Below are 15305 nucleotides of genomic sequence, written 5' to 3' on the forward strand. Positions count from 1 at the left end.
ATGTCTGCAAATCACTTCATCAGGACACCTGAAAAAATGGAGCATGTTTAGAAGAGAGGTATAAGTTCCAAAGGGTATTATTTGAACATCAATTCTTTTAGGTATTAATTTCCAGTGATGAAAAATGCTCTAACTATTCCTTGAAGAATCACAGGGCACATTAATGTAAAATTTCTGAGAGGTACTAAAGTCAAGAAACCAGTTTAAATTTGAACAGATATTCCCCAAACACTGAACTCGAGCATTCCTTTTAGAGCAGATCATGGAAAACATATTAGAAAGACTTAGGGTGAAATAGTTGACCTCAGCCATTTGAAATCAAGATGAAATAGAAGCCTCAAATAACCTAGGGCATATGTGTATATCCTGGAATTATAGCCCTGTTACTGTCCCTAAAGCCAAATCCTAATCTCACTGAATCTCATCTGTAAACTAAGGAGAATCAATTCAATGCTTTTTAATATGATGCTTTTTTTTTTCAGATTTATGAAGTTATCTTTCTTTTCAAAAGAATTCATTTTTCCTTTCTCTCTCCCAGAAGTACAAAAATTCCAGAGTTTGCAATTTATAAAGTAATAGACTTCATAGCAATGAAGAAGAAAAACTGACTTATAATTAGCAATGAGAAGAAAAAAAATTACAGTCACAGTGGTCAAAAAAAAATGGTGGGATGAGTAACTTAAAAACCAAAGAGGAGAGAGTGGGAGAGATAAATTAGGATTTAGGGACTAATATATGTACATTACTATATATAAAATTGGTAAACAGCAATGACATACTGCATAGCACAGGGAACTATACTCAATATCTTGTAATAACCTATAATGGAAAAGAATCTGAATATATATATATATATCCATATACACAAACACACATATATACACACATATATATATGCATGTGTAACTGAATCACTTTGCTACACACTTGAAACTAACACAACATTGAAAATCAACTATACTTCAGTTTAAAAAAGCTAAGATTTTCTGTTACTGCAATTAAACAGACACTGGACAACCAATTACCTGAAATGTTGCATAAAATATCTCTGTAACAAGTAAAAGTTTAAAAACAGATGACTTTTCTACAAATGACCCAATTTCATTTATTTTTAAGGCTGAGTAATATTCCATTGTATACATTATATACTTCATCTTCTTTATCCATTCATATGTAACATTTAGGTTACTTCCATGTGCTGGCTATTATAAATAGTGCTGCAATGAACACTGGGGTACATATGTCTTTTTATTATTTATTTATTTTTAATTGATTGTTTGGTTTACAAAATTGGTTTGATTTCTGTCATACATCAACATGAATTAACGACAGGTGTACATTCTTCCCCTCATGCATCTTTTTGAATTATGGTTTACTCAGGGTCTATACCTAGTAGTGGGCTTCCCTCATAGCTCAGTTGGTAAACAATCTTGCCTGCAATGCAGGAGACCTGGGTTCAGTTCCTGGATCAGGAAGATCCCCTGGAGAAGGAACTGGCAACCCACTCCAGTATTCTTGCCTAAAGAATCCCCACAGACAGAGGAGCCCGGCAGGCTACAGTCCACGGGGTCGCAAGAGTTGGACACGACTTAGCAACTAAACCACCACCACCACCGTGCCCAGTAGTGGGATTGCTGGGTCATATGATAGTTCTAGTTTTAGTTTTTAGGGAACCTCCACACTGTTCTCCATGAAAGTGTTAGTCTCTCAGTTGTTTCTGACTCTCTGAGACTCCATGGACTGCAGCCCACCAGGCTCCTCTGTCCATGGAATTCTCCAAGCAAGAATACTGGAGTGGGTAGCCATGCCCTCCTCCAGGGGATCTTCCCAAACCCAGGGATTGAACCCAGGTCACCCGCACTGCAGGCAGATGCTTTACCATCTGAGCCACCATTGTGGCTGATTTACATCCCTACCAGCAGTGCAAGAGGGTTCCCTTTTCTCCACACCCTTTGCAAAAACTAACATAACATTACAAAGCAATTATGCTCCCTTTAAAAAAGGCCAAGAAAATGACTTTTATCCATTCAGGGACTACCTCCTGGGCATCTGTATTTTACTGTCAAGTGCTAGACTAAAAATGAATCATGCTGTTAGATAAATCTCAGTCCAGTGTGGGAGACACGATAAGCAGGCAATTGCAACACAGGGTATTAAGTGCTGAAAGAGAGCCAAACATTGAGTATTTTCGAGGTACATCAAAGAGCATCCTAACCTAGCCTTGGATAACAGCTCAGCCAAGTCCCAATAAATTAGCCTCTATTAGCACACATATCCCAAGAATCAGGAAGCACAGGTTAGAAAGTATTGGGCTAGTCTGAGTTCACTGGGCAAAGTCACTTAGCAAAATGAAGTACATTGTGAACTCTCTCAGTCGTCAAGTTATAAAGCAAAATCTATGCTTGTTTTCTTAGGAAAAAAAATGCTTATTATGTTTACTCTTACTGTTTTTGATCTATGCATATTAGGTTAATTAGTAGCCCGTAAAATGAATGACTGCACTACACTGCCATTTATAGATGAACTGAAAGATTAATTTCATCCCTACCCAAATGTAGTCAGAAATATACCATCTTGTATTCATCATCCTGTTTATACCAAGATAATTGGAGACATGACTGTGTTTGTTTATGAGGGTTTTTCTAATCGAAATTGGATACTGGGCATTTTATCCTCATCATACGAAGTACTACCAAATTTGGAGATACGTAGCATGTGTTTTTAAATGTTTGAATAATTCAATCTGTTAAATTTATTCTATAAGTTCTTAATTGGAATGTTTTTAACATTTATTTAGTGAGTCAAAATACCATAGAGGAGCTTTAACATCATATTTAGGGGGACTGGGTCTGTGTTCCTGGGAAATAAATGGCTCCTGATGAAAAGTATAGTATTTCTTTCATCAAATTTTATGGAACTGGGCCACCAAAGTGATACCAACACGCTAATCTGGGACAATTCTTCTGCTTGTATTGAGAGAAACTCCACAAAATGCTTTCTCTGCATCCTCTGCGGGTAGCCCTGTTCCACTGTGAAGAAACTGATTTCAAGTGCAAAACACCATATATGTAGGTAATAAATTACTCTACAGTATATGGAAGGAAACCAATTATTCATAGCATTTACCATGTATCTTTATGGTCCCAGGCCAGGAACAGATCAGCTCTGCTTAGTGGAATTAGGGAGACATCTGTGCATAATGGGGTATGTCAACTGACACTTAAAGGGTGAGTGAGAGTTGAACAGGTGAAGAAAAGAGAGTAAGAGACGAGGTAAAAGGTAGGCAGTGGTGAGAAGTTATGCTCAGGAGTATAACCAGATGCTCAGTGAAGGTAAAACAGTACTGAGAAGGTTAATAAAACACTCTGCCAGGTCCCGATTTGGTCTCTCTCTATGGTGAAACCAGGAATTTGTGTTTTTAAGTATAATATTATCTCCACTTGGCTCAACACACTCATAGGAATTTCTGGGAAAGAACACAGGATGACGGTGTTTCATGCAGAGGGAGAGATCACCTACTTATAAGCATTAACTTTACCAAGTTTCTTAATGTAATATCTTTGTCATATGAGATATTTTTATACTTTTATAAACTAAACTTTTTAAAGCATTTCTAAGGCTTCAACTATATTCTATGCAGTAAAAGAATATTAAAACAAAGTTCTTATTTATTTCTCTAAAATTGATCCATATGAACCAAAAAAATACATTGATTCATACATAAGGTTTAATTTTTCTGCTTTTCTTCCCTTCTGTTCTCATCCAATTCTTAAGACTTTAATAAAAACATGTTTTCAATGAGCAAAGTTGTTAACAAAACTAAATTGTGTTCCTAAGGAGAAACTGTGAAATATGCACTTTGCAAATGGCAAATATCATAATATATAGGCAGAAAATATATATTATAAATAGGTAGCTGTGACATGAGGAGGAGAAACACCTGAATTATTATTATTTTTCATCATAAGACTGATTCAAAAAAGAAACAATGCATTTAACAGAGCAATGTTTCAGTCCTGTATGCAATTCTGATCCTTAATAAGGTAGCACAGCCAAGACTTTATGACAGACTATCTCCCATCCACAATCATCATGTCTCTGAAACAGGTGCCCCAAATCCCCCAAATACAGTCTCCTTTTCATTATTATAAATGTAAGATTGAGAAAGAGAAAAAATAGTTAGAACTGTACTAACATCAGGGCCAAATTTTGAGATATTCAAATGCACTTTAACAGATTAATAGTCTAGACTGAGATTTTATGGACAACATGTTTAAGAAGGGAAAATAAATTAAAAATGAGAATGGAGACACATTTCAAGAAAAATAAATTATTTTAGTGACTGTTTCTCCTCTTCTGTTTTAAGATCAGAAAATATCCTACTAAATTACTAAATATTAAGAACGACACTGATACTCAGAGTGCTTGGTATTTTTTCTCCAAAACTTCAAAAACAGAAACCTATTCCCTCCGTATTATCTCCAATAGTACTTGTTGTAATAGCAGGCACATGGCAGGCACTCCTAAGCCACTAAGTATTATGTAATTTCCATTGAAAGAATATGTGAAAGGCAAATACATTTGCTTAATTTTACTCTTCATTCCTTTGAACCCTGGTGGTTTGCCCTGGCCCTTTGGTTTCATTGAAACCTTATGCTTGAACAGTTGCTTGACATGAACATTTCCCATGCTGTATTTTGGCATATATATAAACACGGTATAGAAGCTGCAGTGATTAACAACTTACCAGTTGTGAAGAGCAGTTTTCTAGGATCCTGAAGAAAAAGGAAAAAAAAAAAATGGCTGAAAAATAAAACACTGATCAACACAAAATTCTGTAAGGAGTCTGTGAGCGATAAGAGCCATGTGTTAGGCATGTAGGATACTGTCCTCCCAATGGAAATAACAGCGTTTCAATTAAGTTTCATAATGTCTTTACAATGCTAGAGGAGATTATGGTGGTGATGCTGGTAGTTGCTCAGTCATTTCCTACTCTTTGCGACCCCATGGACTTTAGCCTGCCAGGCTCCTCTGTCCATAGAATTCTCCAGGCAAGAATACTGGAGTGGGTTGCTATTCCCTTCTCCAGGAGATCTTCCCAACCCAGGGATTGAATTCATTTATCCTAATTTACAGACAGATTCTTTACTGTCTGAGCCACCAGAGAAGCCCAGAGATTAGCATACATACAAAATCAAATTCCAAGAAATTTATCCATTTGAAAAGGGAAGAATATTGGATGAGAAGTCAGAGGTCCAAGCTTTCATCTTAATGGCCAAATAGGCTAGTGGGAGTGGCCTGAAGCCCACTCTTTGATCATTTTGGGATTCAATACTTTTAGGTATAATGTGGAAACATTAATATATGCTCTGTCTATCACAACTGCCAACTGCACCTAGCACGTGTCAAAACAGTGAGAATCAAAAGTAATAAAATATATGGGCGGGGGGTTATGCTGTGCAAATTCAATGCAAAGAATACTGAGAACTACAATGTTTCAAATGCTACCGTGAAAAGTAGTGATAAAATTCAACTAAGGAAGATAGTTTCCTTCTAATTAGAAATACATTAATATTGTTACTGTAATATTTCCTTTAAATTACATCCCCATGGTATAATGGACTGAAATCAACTCCCTTCTGTCTTCTGGAAATCTTATATCAATGCCCAATAGAATGTGGATTAATTTTTTTTATCCAAAGGGGCCTAATATTATACAACTTATGAATTACTTTTCTCATGCCCCCATTGAATCTGTGGTCAGACCAAGCTATATACAAAGTAGGAAGCCATTTAAATAATTTCAGGGACCCTGAATAAGGACCATTTGTCCAAGAATAGCTCCTCATCAAACTTAGGTCCAATGGTTTCTAGTTAGAAACATGGCATTAAAAATATAACTAGAGGCTAATCTAGAGTTTCAAAGTGTTAGTTGCTCAGTTGTGTCTGACTCTTTGTGACCCCATGGACTGTAGCCCGCCAAGTTCCTCCGTCCATGGAATTTTCCAGGCAAGAATACTCGAGTGCATAGTCATTCCCTTCTTCAGGGGATCTTCCCAACCCAGGGATCAAATCCAGGTCTCCTGCATTACAGGCAGATTCTTGACCATCTGAACCACTAGGAAGGCCCATAATCTTGAGGAACCTAGTACATAAACAACTAGGAAAAATACAAGATGGACTGGACAAAGTGGTAATACCAGAAATATGAGTAATTAGCTAGGAAACCTCAGAAGATGAATAAAACTGTTAGGAAATATGGGGTATAAGAGCAGAGACTGTTTCACAGGTGACAAGATGAGGCCAACCAAGCTATTCCATCATGAATGTGCCACCCATCGCAAAGTGGAGAATGGAGGGGTCACTGGGGATGTGGAGAAAACAAGAGTGTTAAGCACATAGCAAGAACAGTAAGGTGCACGACACAAACCCATCCTTTCCAAAGACAAGTCACAGAAGAATACAATTGTTTATATATGTATTATCTCTCCGTGTGAATGTGTGTGTGTATTTTTTCATCTTAATCTAGTACATGGCCTGATACCTACTAAGCACTCAAAAATATTTATTAAAAGAAAGAAGAGGGGGAGAAAGACATGATTGAAGAAGCAAAGGAAGGGAGGAAAGAAGGGGAAAAAAGGAAAATATAAATTAAAATGAATTACTATTTTTCATCTATCTTATCAGCAGTATTTTTTTTTAAATGAGTGAGGTGTAGAAATAAGCATTGCAATAAAATTGGTAGACTATATCAACTGGTGAAGTTTTTTTGGAAAGTAATTTGTCCAACAAAACTAAAAATGTGTGTACCTTTGAAACCAAAATTACTTCTATAAATCTGCCTAGAAGAACTGTACAAAAAAAATAAATTTATTAGCATTCAGTTTATGACAAAAATCTGGAATCAGCTCAACACTCGTGAATAAGAAAAAGACTAAAAATAAATTACGGTATATTCATATGAAGAAGATGAGGCAGATGTATACTTTATGATACATTAAGTCACAATACATATATTTACAAATTGCTATTGCTAAAGAATATATATCATAAAATATCACTCAAAATAAGAAAACATAAAATCATTACCTGTGGCTATTTTTGGAAGAGAAGCTTTCAATTTTCACTTGCTTGGGAGTTCTAAAATATTTTACATTAAGCCTCTATCTCTCTTAAAGTGAAATAAATTTAATACCTAGAAATCCTAAAATGACTAGAATACTGGCATCTTAATAAAAAGTATATTAAAATAAAATGATTAAATCATTACAGTTATTGAAGACATGTGAATTATAAAGCAGAAGAGAGAAGCAAAGAAGGAAAAGATTAAAAAAGAATTTTCATAGTGTAGTAAGATACAAGTAACCCCATATGATCAGGGCAAGTAATGGGAGATAGGGAGAGGTGGGGGGCTCTCTCTGGGATGAAATCATTACATGCGGAGCTTCCACTGGCATGCTAAGGAGCTGGACTTCTTCATGGTTCTTGATGTTGAATATACTCCTGCAAAGCGGGAGACCTGTGTTTGACCCCTGGGTTGGGAAGATCCCCTGAAGGAGGGCATGGCAATCCACTCCACTATACTTGCCTGGAGACTCCCCAAGGACAGAGGAGCTTGGTGGGCTACAGTCCATGGAGTCACAAAGAGTTGGACATGACTGAGCAACTAAGCATAGCACATACTCTACAATCACCTGGTGAACTTTTTAAAAATATTAGTTCAGTCCCTCAGTAGTGTCTGATTCTTTGAGACCCCATGGTCTGCAGAAGACCAGGCTTCTCTGTCCATCACTAACTCCCAGAGCTTGCTCAAACTTATGTCCATTGAGTTGGTGATGCCATCCAACCATCTCATCCTCTGTCATCCCCTTCTCCTCCTGCCTTCAATCTTTCTCAGCTTCAGGGTCTATTCCAATGAGTCAGTTCTTTGCACCAGGTGGCCAAGTTATTGGAGCTTCAGCTTCAGCATCAGTCCTTCGAATGAATATTCAGGACTGATTTCCTTTAGGATGGACTGGTTGGATCTCCTTGAAGTCCAAGAAACTCTCAAGAGTCTTCTCTAACACCACAGTTCAAAAGCATCAATTCTTCAGTGCTCAGCTTTCTTTATGGTCCAACTCTCACACCCATACATGACTACTGGAAAAACCATAGCTTTGATGATATAGATGTTTGTCGGTAAAGTGATGTCTCTACTTTTGAATATGCTGTCTAGATTTGTCATAACTTTTCTTCCAAGGAGCAAGCATTTTTAATTTCATGGCTGCAGTCACCATCTGCAGTGATTTTGCAGCACAAGAAAATAAAGTCTGTCACTGTTTCCATTGCTTCCCCATCTATTTGCCATGAAGTGATGGGACCAGATGCCATGATCTTCATTTTTTGAATGCTGAAGAGTTTTTTCACTCTCCTCTTTCACTTTCATCCAGATGCTCTTTAGTTCTCTTCACTTTCTTCCACAAGGGTGGTGTCATCTGCATATCTGAAGTTATTGATGTTTCTCCTGACAGTCTTGATTCCAGCCTGTGCTTCCATCAGTCTGGCATTTCGCATGAGGTACTCTGCATATAAGTTAAATAAGCAAGGTGACAATATACAGCCTTGACATACTCCTTTCCCAATTTGGAACCAGTCTGTTGTTCCATGCCCAGTTCTAACTATTGCTTCTTGATCTGCATACAGATTTCTCAGGAGTGAAACTGACCTGCATACAGATTGCTCAGCAGTGAAAAATATTAGGGGCTCCCTCTAACCCAGGTCAACGAAATTACACTGGTATGTTAAAAGATACTAGCATAGTTAAGGGATTAATCTAGGGCTACTTGTTATTTTGGTTTAATGATTTATCTCCCTGTTTGTTTGTCATTACTTTGGCCTTTGATTTGTCTTGGGAGGGAGGTCGAGCACATGATCATAGTGGTACAAATCTAGAGAACTCTGGTGATATATAAGCAGAAGATGGAGTGAGGAGAACAATCTAGTAAGTCACTACGAAACTGAGCAGAACAGGGCAGGGTTCTGATCACATGGGACCCTAACATTTTGGTGTTGATGCAGTCTTGGCTTTGGGAACCAAAGGCAGCCTGAGGACACCATGAGGGTGTCAAGCAACAGAGACTTAACTAGGGCTGTGCACGTTCTGTTTCTTGGTCCAGCTCGGCTCCCTGCACATACAATTCCACTTTACGGGCAGCTCCACATGGAGAAGAGCACCTCTAAGTTAGATATTGCCCCCTACAGAATTCAGCCCAAGGTCACCTATTATAAGGATTACAAAACAAACAAAAAAAACAAGCAAAGTAAAGCATTAAAATTCAATAATACTTTTAAGTAAAATCAACTGATGGTCTAGGATCATCAAATAGTCAACTTTCTTTTCTGCCCTTTTCCTCCTCAAGCACATTATGAGTTCCTGAAGGATTTTTACCCTGTTGTGTTTTTACCCAACAGTCTCCACTGAGTGATGGGAATTAGACAAAACTGTTGGGAGGCAGAAGGCAGGCCTGAGTGGCAACCATGTGAACACCGCAGAGCACAATAAGTAGACACTCTTTGAACTTTCAGGTTCAGCAGGAGAGACTGTGAAATAGTAATTACATATATTTTCTGTTGAAAAGGAATAAAACTCAACTTGACAAGTGCATTTTAAAAGCACTCAAAAGGAGCAGCAAGGTACAAATTTTCTGTGAAAATCACAGACCCTCATTAGTCATCCCATGATAAGTGAAAGGAAAATGAGAAGACAGAGGCCACCCACCTCCTCTCGGTATCTTGCTGCGTTCAGTTCGACAAAATCCTCGCGGTAGTTCACTGAGAAGTTGAGGGCATTAACCAGGTGGGCGGCCACGTGCACACCTACGGAGTCACACCAGTCAGTGGGGTTTTCAGATACACTCAATAAAGGGGAGTTGGTTCCTCTCCTTACATAAACACAGGGTCACACTTTGACAACCATATAGACAACAAAATGTTCAGTTAAATGGGAAGTCTTAAAAGCACAAAGAATCTTAATTATACACAGTTTTAGCATGAGAAATAATGTAAAGAAATAGAATTTTCAAAAGCCAAAATAAAATAACCCTAATAAGTCAAGAGTTAGAAATACACCAACACACACTGACACACATACACACACGTGTGTTTAATAATACACGAATTTATTTATTCATTTAAGCATCTCCTGAATACAGTAATCCCCCCTTACTCATTGTTTCACTACCTGCAGCTTTAGTTACCTGTGGTCTGAAAACATTCAGTGGAAAATTCCAGAAATAAACAGTTTATAAGTTTTAAACGGCATGCTGTTCTGAGTGTGATGAAATCTCTGACTGTCCCGCTCCATCCCACCTGGGACGTGAATCATCCCTCCGTCCAAAACATCCCACCCATTGGCCACTTAGTAACTGGCTTGGTTATCAGATCCACAGTCTGAGATATTGCAGTATTTGTGATCAAGTCGCCCTGTTTTATTTAATAATGGCCCCAAACTACAACTGTAGTGATGCTAACAATTCAGATATGCCAAAGGAAGCTGTAAAGTGTCTCCTTTAAGTGAAGAGGTGAAAGTTCTTGACTTAATAAGGAAAAGAAATTTCCTATGTTGAGGTTGCTAAGATCCACAGTAAGAGTGAGTTTTCTATCCCAGAAACGGGAAAGGAAAAAGAATTTTGTGCGCACTTTGCTGTCACACCTCAGACTGCAGAAGGGACCGGCCACAGCGCATGTTTAGTTAAGATGAGAGAGGCATTAAATTGGTACAATAAGATACTTTGAGAGAGAAGAGGATCACATTCATTTAGTTTTTATTATAGCATACTGTTACAATTGTAACAGTAATTATTGCTAATCTTTAACTGTGCCTAATTTATAAACTTTATCACAGGTGTGTGTGTATAAGAAAAAATAGTATATACAGGACATATCATCATTGATTTCAAGCATTCACTGGAAGTCTTGGGAAGTATTCCCCATGGATAAGGGGGAAATGCTGTATTATATATTTTCTAATCTTTCGCCTCTCCTATAGCTCCACACCTGTTATATATTTTGTATACTTCACTGATACTCAACCTAAGATAAAAGCCCACGAAAAGGCTTTTAACCAGTTAACATTTTTCACAGTCCACAGATTCAAGACATAGTGTTTCAATCCAATAGCAAAACTGTTGGTAACAACTTCATGGGACAAAAACGCAGGAAGATAATAATCACCATTTAATAATCTGCCTACAATGGTGCGCTAATGAGTAGTCAACTGACTCAGAGCTTATACCAAAGAGTTAGGAAATTACTAGAGAGTTGCAGAGAAATTCCTTTTGGCATGGTCAGAAAGAAGAAAATTATCATGAGGTTAGAGAAGAAAGAAGCAAATGACTTTTTACACAGCACTATAATAGCCTCCTCCCTTCTCAAGCTTTCCTTATAGATGAAATAAGGTTAAAATTAATGGCACATTACAATGTACTGGAAAGAGCAACATTTAATTAGTTAGAAAACCTGTTTTCTTGCCCACATCACTTGCCTACTAATGCCTCAGTTTACTCTTCTGTAAAATGGTAATGACAGAAATAAGAGACTTAATAAGGTAAATAAACCAAAATTGCTTAGGAAAATATTACAGTTTATACCTTATGGAGTGTTGTGATTCAAAAAAAGACATGGCCTGGAAAGTGAAAATTCTACAGCCAATCCAACCTAGCATATGAGATGTATGTAGATGGGCCAAGTGTTCTGAATTACCCCCACAGACAAATGAAAGTGAGAGAGAAGGGATAGAATGCTAACTAATCTAGGGGTTATTTAAAGGATTCATAAACTAGTACCAGTGCCCCGATTAAAGGAAGGAAAAGGGTCCTACAAATAAATAGACCGGAAACTGAACGTAGGTTAACTAGCATGCAAAGACAGGGCTCCAGAGAAAAAAGGCTGTCTAGGTGATACTCAACTGCAGCACAGATAGGGAACATCACTGAAGCAGAACTGTGTCCTAAGCTTCAGCATTTCTAAAATCTATAGGGAAAAAATCCCTCTATTATAAACAGAAGGCTTACAGGTTCACTACATATTTTATGTCTCCAAAGTTCAAAGGCATCCTAAGAGGAAATACCATTCTTTTTAATTCTCCCGGAAAAGGTGCCCTAAGTAACAGCTGTATGAAATATATCCTTAAGAGATATATTCACCTTCCTTAAAAGGTTTCGTGTGTGTGTGCTGAGTCGTTCAGTCGTATCTGACTCTTTGTGACCCCATGGACTGTAGCCTTGACCTGCCTCTTGAGAAACCTATATGCAGATCAGGAAGGAACAGTTAGAACTGGACTTGGAACAATAGACGGGTTCCAAATAGGAAAAGGAGTATGTCAAGGCTGTATATTGTCACCCTGCTTATTTAACTTCTAGGCAGAGTACATCATGAGAAACGCTGGACTGGAAGAAGTACAAGCTGGAAACAAGATTGCCGGGAGAAATATCAATAACCTCAGATATGCAGATGACACCACCCTTATGGCAGAAAGTGAAGAGGAACTAAAAAGCCTCTTCATGAGAGTGAGAGAGGAGAGTGAAAAAGTTGGCTTAAAGCTCAACATTCAGAAAACGAAGATCATGGCATCTGGTCCCATCACTTCATGGGAAATAGATGGGGAAACAGTGGAAACAGTGTCAGACTTTATTTTTCTGGGCTCCAAAATCACTGCAGATGGTGATTGCAGCCATGAAATTAAAAGATGCTTACTCCTTGGAAGGAAAGTTATGACCAACCTAGACAGCACATTCAAAAGCAGAGACATTACTTTGCCAACAAAGGTCCGTCTACTCAAGGCTATGGTTTTTCCAGTGGTCATGTATGGATGTGAGAGTTGGACTATAAAGAAAGCTGAGTGCCAAAGAATTGATGCTTTTGAACTGTGGTGTTGGAGAAGACTCTTGAGAGTCCCTGGGACTGCAAGGAGATCCAACCAGTCCATTCTAAAGGAGATCAGTCCTGGGTGTTCATTGGAAGGACTGATGTTGAAGCTGAAACTCCAATACTTTGGCCACCTCACTGGAGTTGACTCACTGGAAAAGATTGATGCTGGGAGGGATTGAGGGCAGGAGGAGAAGGGGATGACAGAGGATGTGATGGCTGGATGGCATCACCGACTCGATGGACATGAGTTTGGAGGAACTCCAGAAGTTGGTGATGGACAGGGAGGCCTGGAGTGCTGCGATTCACAAGGTCACAAAGAGTCAGACATGACTGAGTGACTGAACTGAACTGAACTGGACTGTAGCCCACCAGGCTCCTCTGTCCATGGGATTCTCCATGCAAGAATACTGGAATAGGTTGCCATTTCCTCCTCCAGAGGATCTTCCCAACCCAGGGGTCGAATCTGTGTCTCCTGCATTGGCAGGCATATTTTTATCACTGAGCCACCTGGGAAGACCCTAAAAAGATTTTTAGTTTTAAAGAATTCACAGCTTGATTTTAGGCAGCAGAGAGAAAGTGATGTGCTTTGTGTGGATTTTCTCATTTAATCCTGTTTTACAGCTAATACATCCCTATTTTTCAGATAAGAAAACTAGGCGTAAGCTTAGAGGCTTTGCTGGTGGTCCAGTGGTTAAGAATCCACCTGCCAATGCAGGGGACATAGGTTCAATCCCTCGTCCTAGAAGATCCCACATACAACACAGCTACTGAAGCCTGCTTTAAACAGAGAAAGCCCACAGCAGTGAAGACCCAGCAAAGTCAAAAATAAATAAATCTTTAAGTCAAGAAGAGAAGAAAGGTGACTTAGCTATGGTCAGACCCCTAGTGGGCGGCAGAATGCAAACCCTCTGAATCACAAGCTCAGTCATGGCAACACTCTACACCATCTCAGTCTTGGGGTTGTTCTCCAACTGATGGCATATTTGGACACAACTACTGTCTAGAAAAAATCAAGTTAAGAATGTGCCAATGTTTCCTGATCATCCTCCATTTCTGACCTTTCACTCTCTAGCTTTAATCCAACCCTAATCCTTACCACAAATGGCAACCCACTCCAGTATTCTTACCTGGGAAACCCCATGGACAGAGGAGCCTGGAGGGCTATAGTTCAAGGGGTCATAAAGAGTTGGACACAAGTGAATGACTAAGCAAACAAACACAATAGCACTGAGATAATTTACTCAAGAGCTTGTAAATTATAATAATTAATTCTATCCTAAGAACTTCACACGCATGTTTTCATCTTCTTCTTAAAACCATGAGGTAGGTGCTGCTGCCAATCCATTTTACAGTTAACAACAAAATGAAGATCAGAGAGATTATGTCACACAGTAAGGCAGATGAGCAGCTGGGGATAGACCTATACAATCCATTGACAGAGTCCATGTGCTTCCCAGGTGGCACTAGGGTGAAAAACCTGCCTGCTAATGCAGAAGACAGGTTTGATCTTTGGATCTGGAAGATCCCCTGGAGAAGGAAATGGCAACCCACTCTTGTATTCTTGCCTGGAGAATCCCATGGACAGTGGGGCCTGGCGAGCTACAGTCTATAGTTTCACAGAGTCAGACATGACTGAAGTGACGGCATGCATGCACTTAATAAAAATGTTTATAACTTTCTGTTTCAAAACTTTGCTCAGGATAAACATATATTTTAAAATGATTCTTAAAAATCAAAGATTCTCACTTTACATTTAAACTTGGAATTGAGCAGAATAAACTTCCACAATTTTGACATTTGCTCTTCTGCCCAAGTAGTAATATCAAAGAAACATTTAACAAATATAATTTTGAAGGAATTATATTCTGTGAATGCACATTTCACATTTTAATTTTCAAGAATTTAAACTTCTATCATGTCATTACTTTTAGAGGTTGAAAACTTTTAATCACCTTCTTCCAATCTTTCTAAATGAAATTATTTCCTTTTTGAAAAACAACCAGTACCAGCTTAAGGACCAAACTTTGAATACATATATAAATATACTTGACCTACCCATTTTCTGTAATGCCACTAGATAAATTTCTTTACACACATGGAAGAGAAAATTAAGCTACATAATAGGAAAACCATAAACAATAAAAATGCCATCCATAAAATGTCCTAACATAATACTTAACATCTTTTGATTTTCCTCACCTGAGAAAATACAGATAGTCACACCACAGGTTATGTGGAATGTTCTGCTTTTATCCAACAATCTTCTGGTTCTCCGGCTTGGAACCTAAATTAAAAAAATTAAATATAAAAAAATTATAAATAAAAAATTTAATATGATAAAAGTGATTTAGCAAATCAGTTACATGCACAAAGCTTTGGAAATACAAAGCTTTGGAAAG

The 15305-nt window shown here is 38.2% G+C and overlaps 1 protein-coding gene across 2 annotated transcripts in view; it reads right to left on the minus strand.

Moving 5' to 3' along the window:
- NOX4 (NADPH oxidase 4) overlaps positions 1 to 15305 on the minus strand; it is a 175551-nt gene that overhangs the window by 125171 nt on the left and 35075 nt on the right. For both annotated transcript variants that reach the window (XM_068977093.1, XM_068977092.1), the window contains exons 4-6: positions 15106 to 15190; positions 9758 to 9855; positions 4748 to 4775 (exon numbers count right to left, since the gene is read on the minus strand). In XM_068977093.1, the coding sequence (XP_068833194.1) occupies positions 4748 to 4775; positions 9758 to 9855; positions 15106 to 15190 (211 nt within the window). The remainder of the gene's footprint in view (positions 1 to 4747; positions 4776 to 9757; positions 9856 to 15105; positions 15191 to 15305) is intronic.

The sequence above is a fragment of the Capricornis sumatraensis genome, chromosome 8 (assembly GCF_032405125.1).
Source record: "Capricornis sumatraensis isolate serow.1 chromosome 8, serow.2, whole genome shotgun sequence".
Taxonomy (NCBI): domain Eukaryota; kingdom Metazoa; phylum Chordata; class Mammalia; order Artiodactyla; family Bovidae; genus Capricornis; species Capricornis sumatraensis.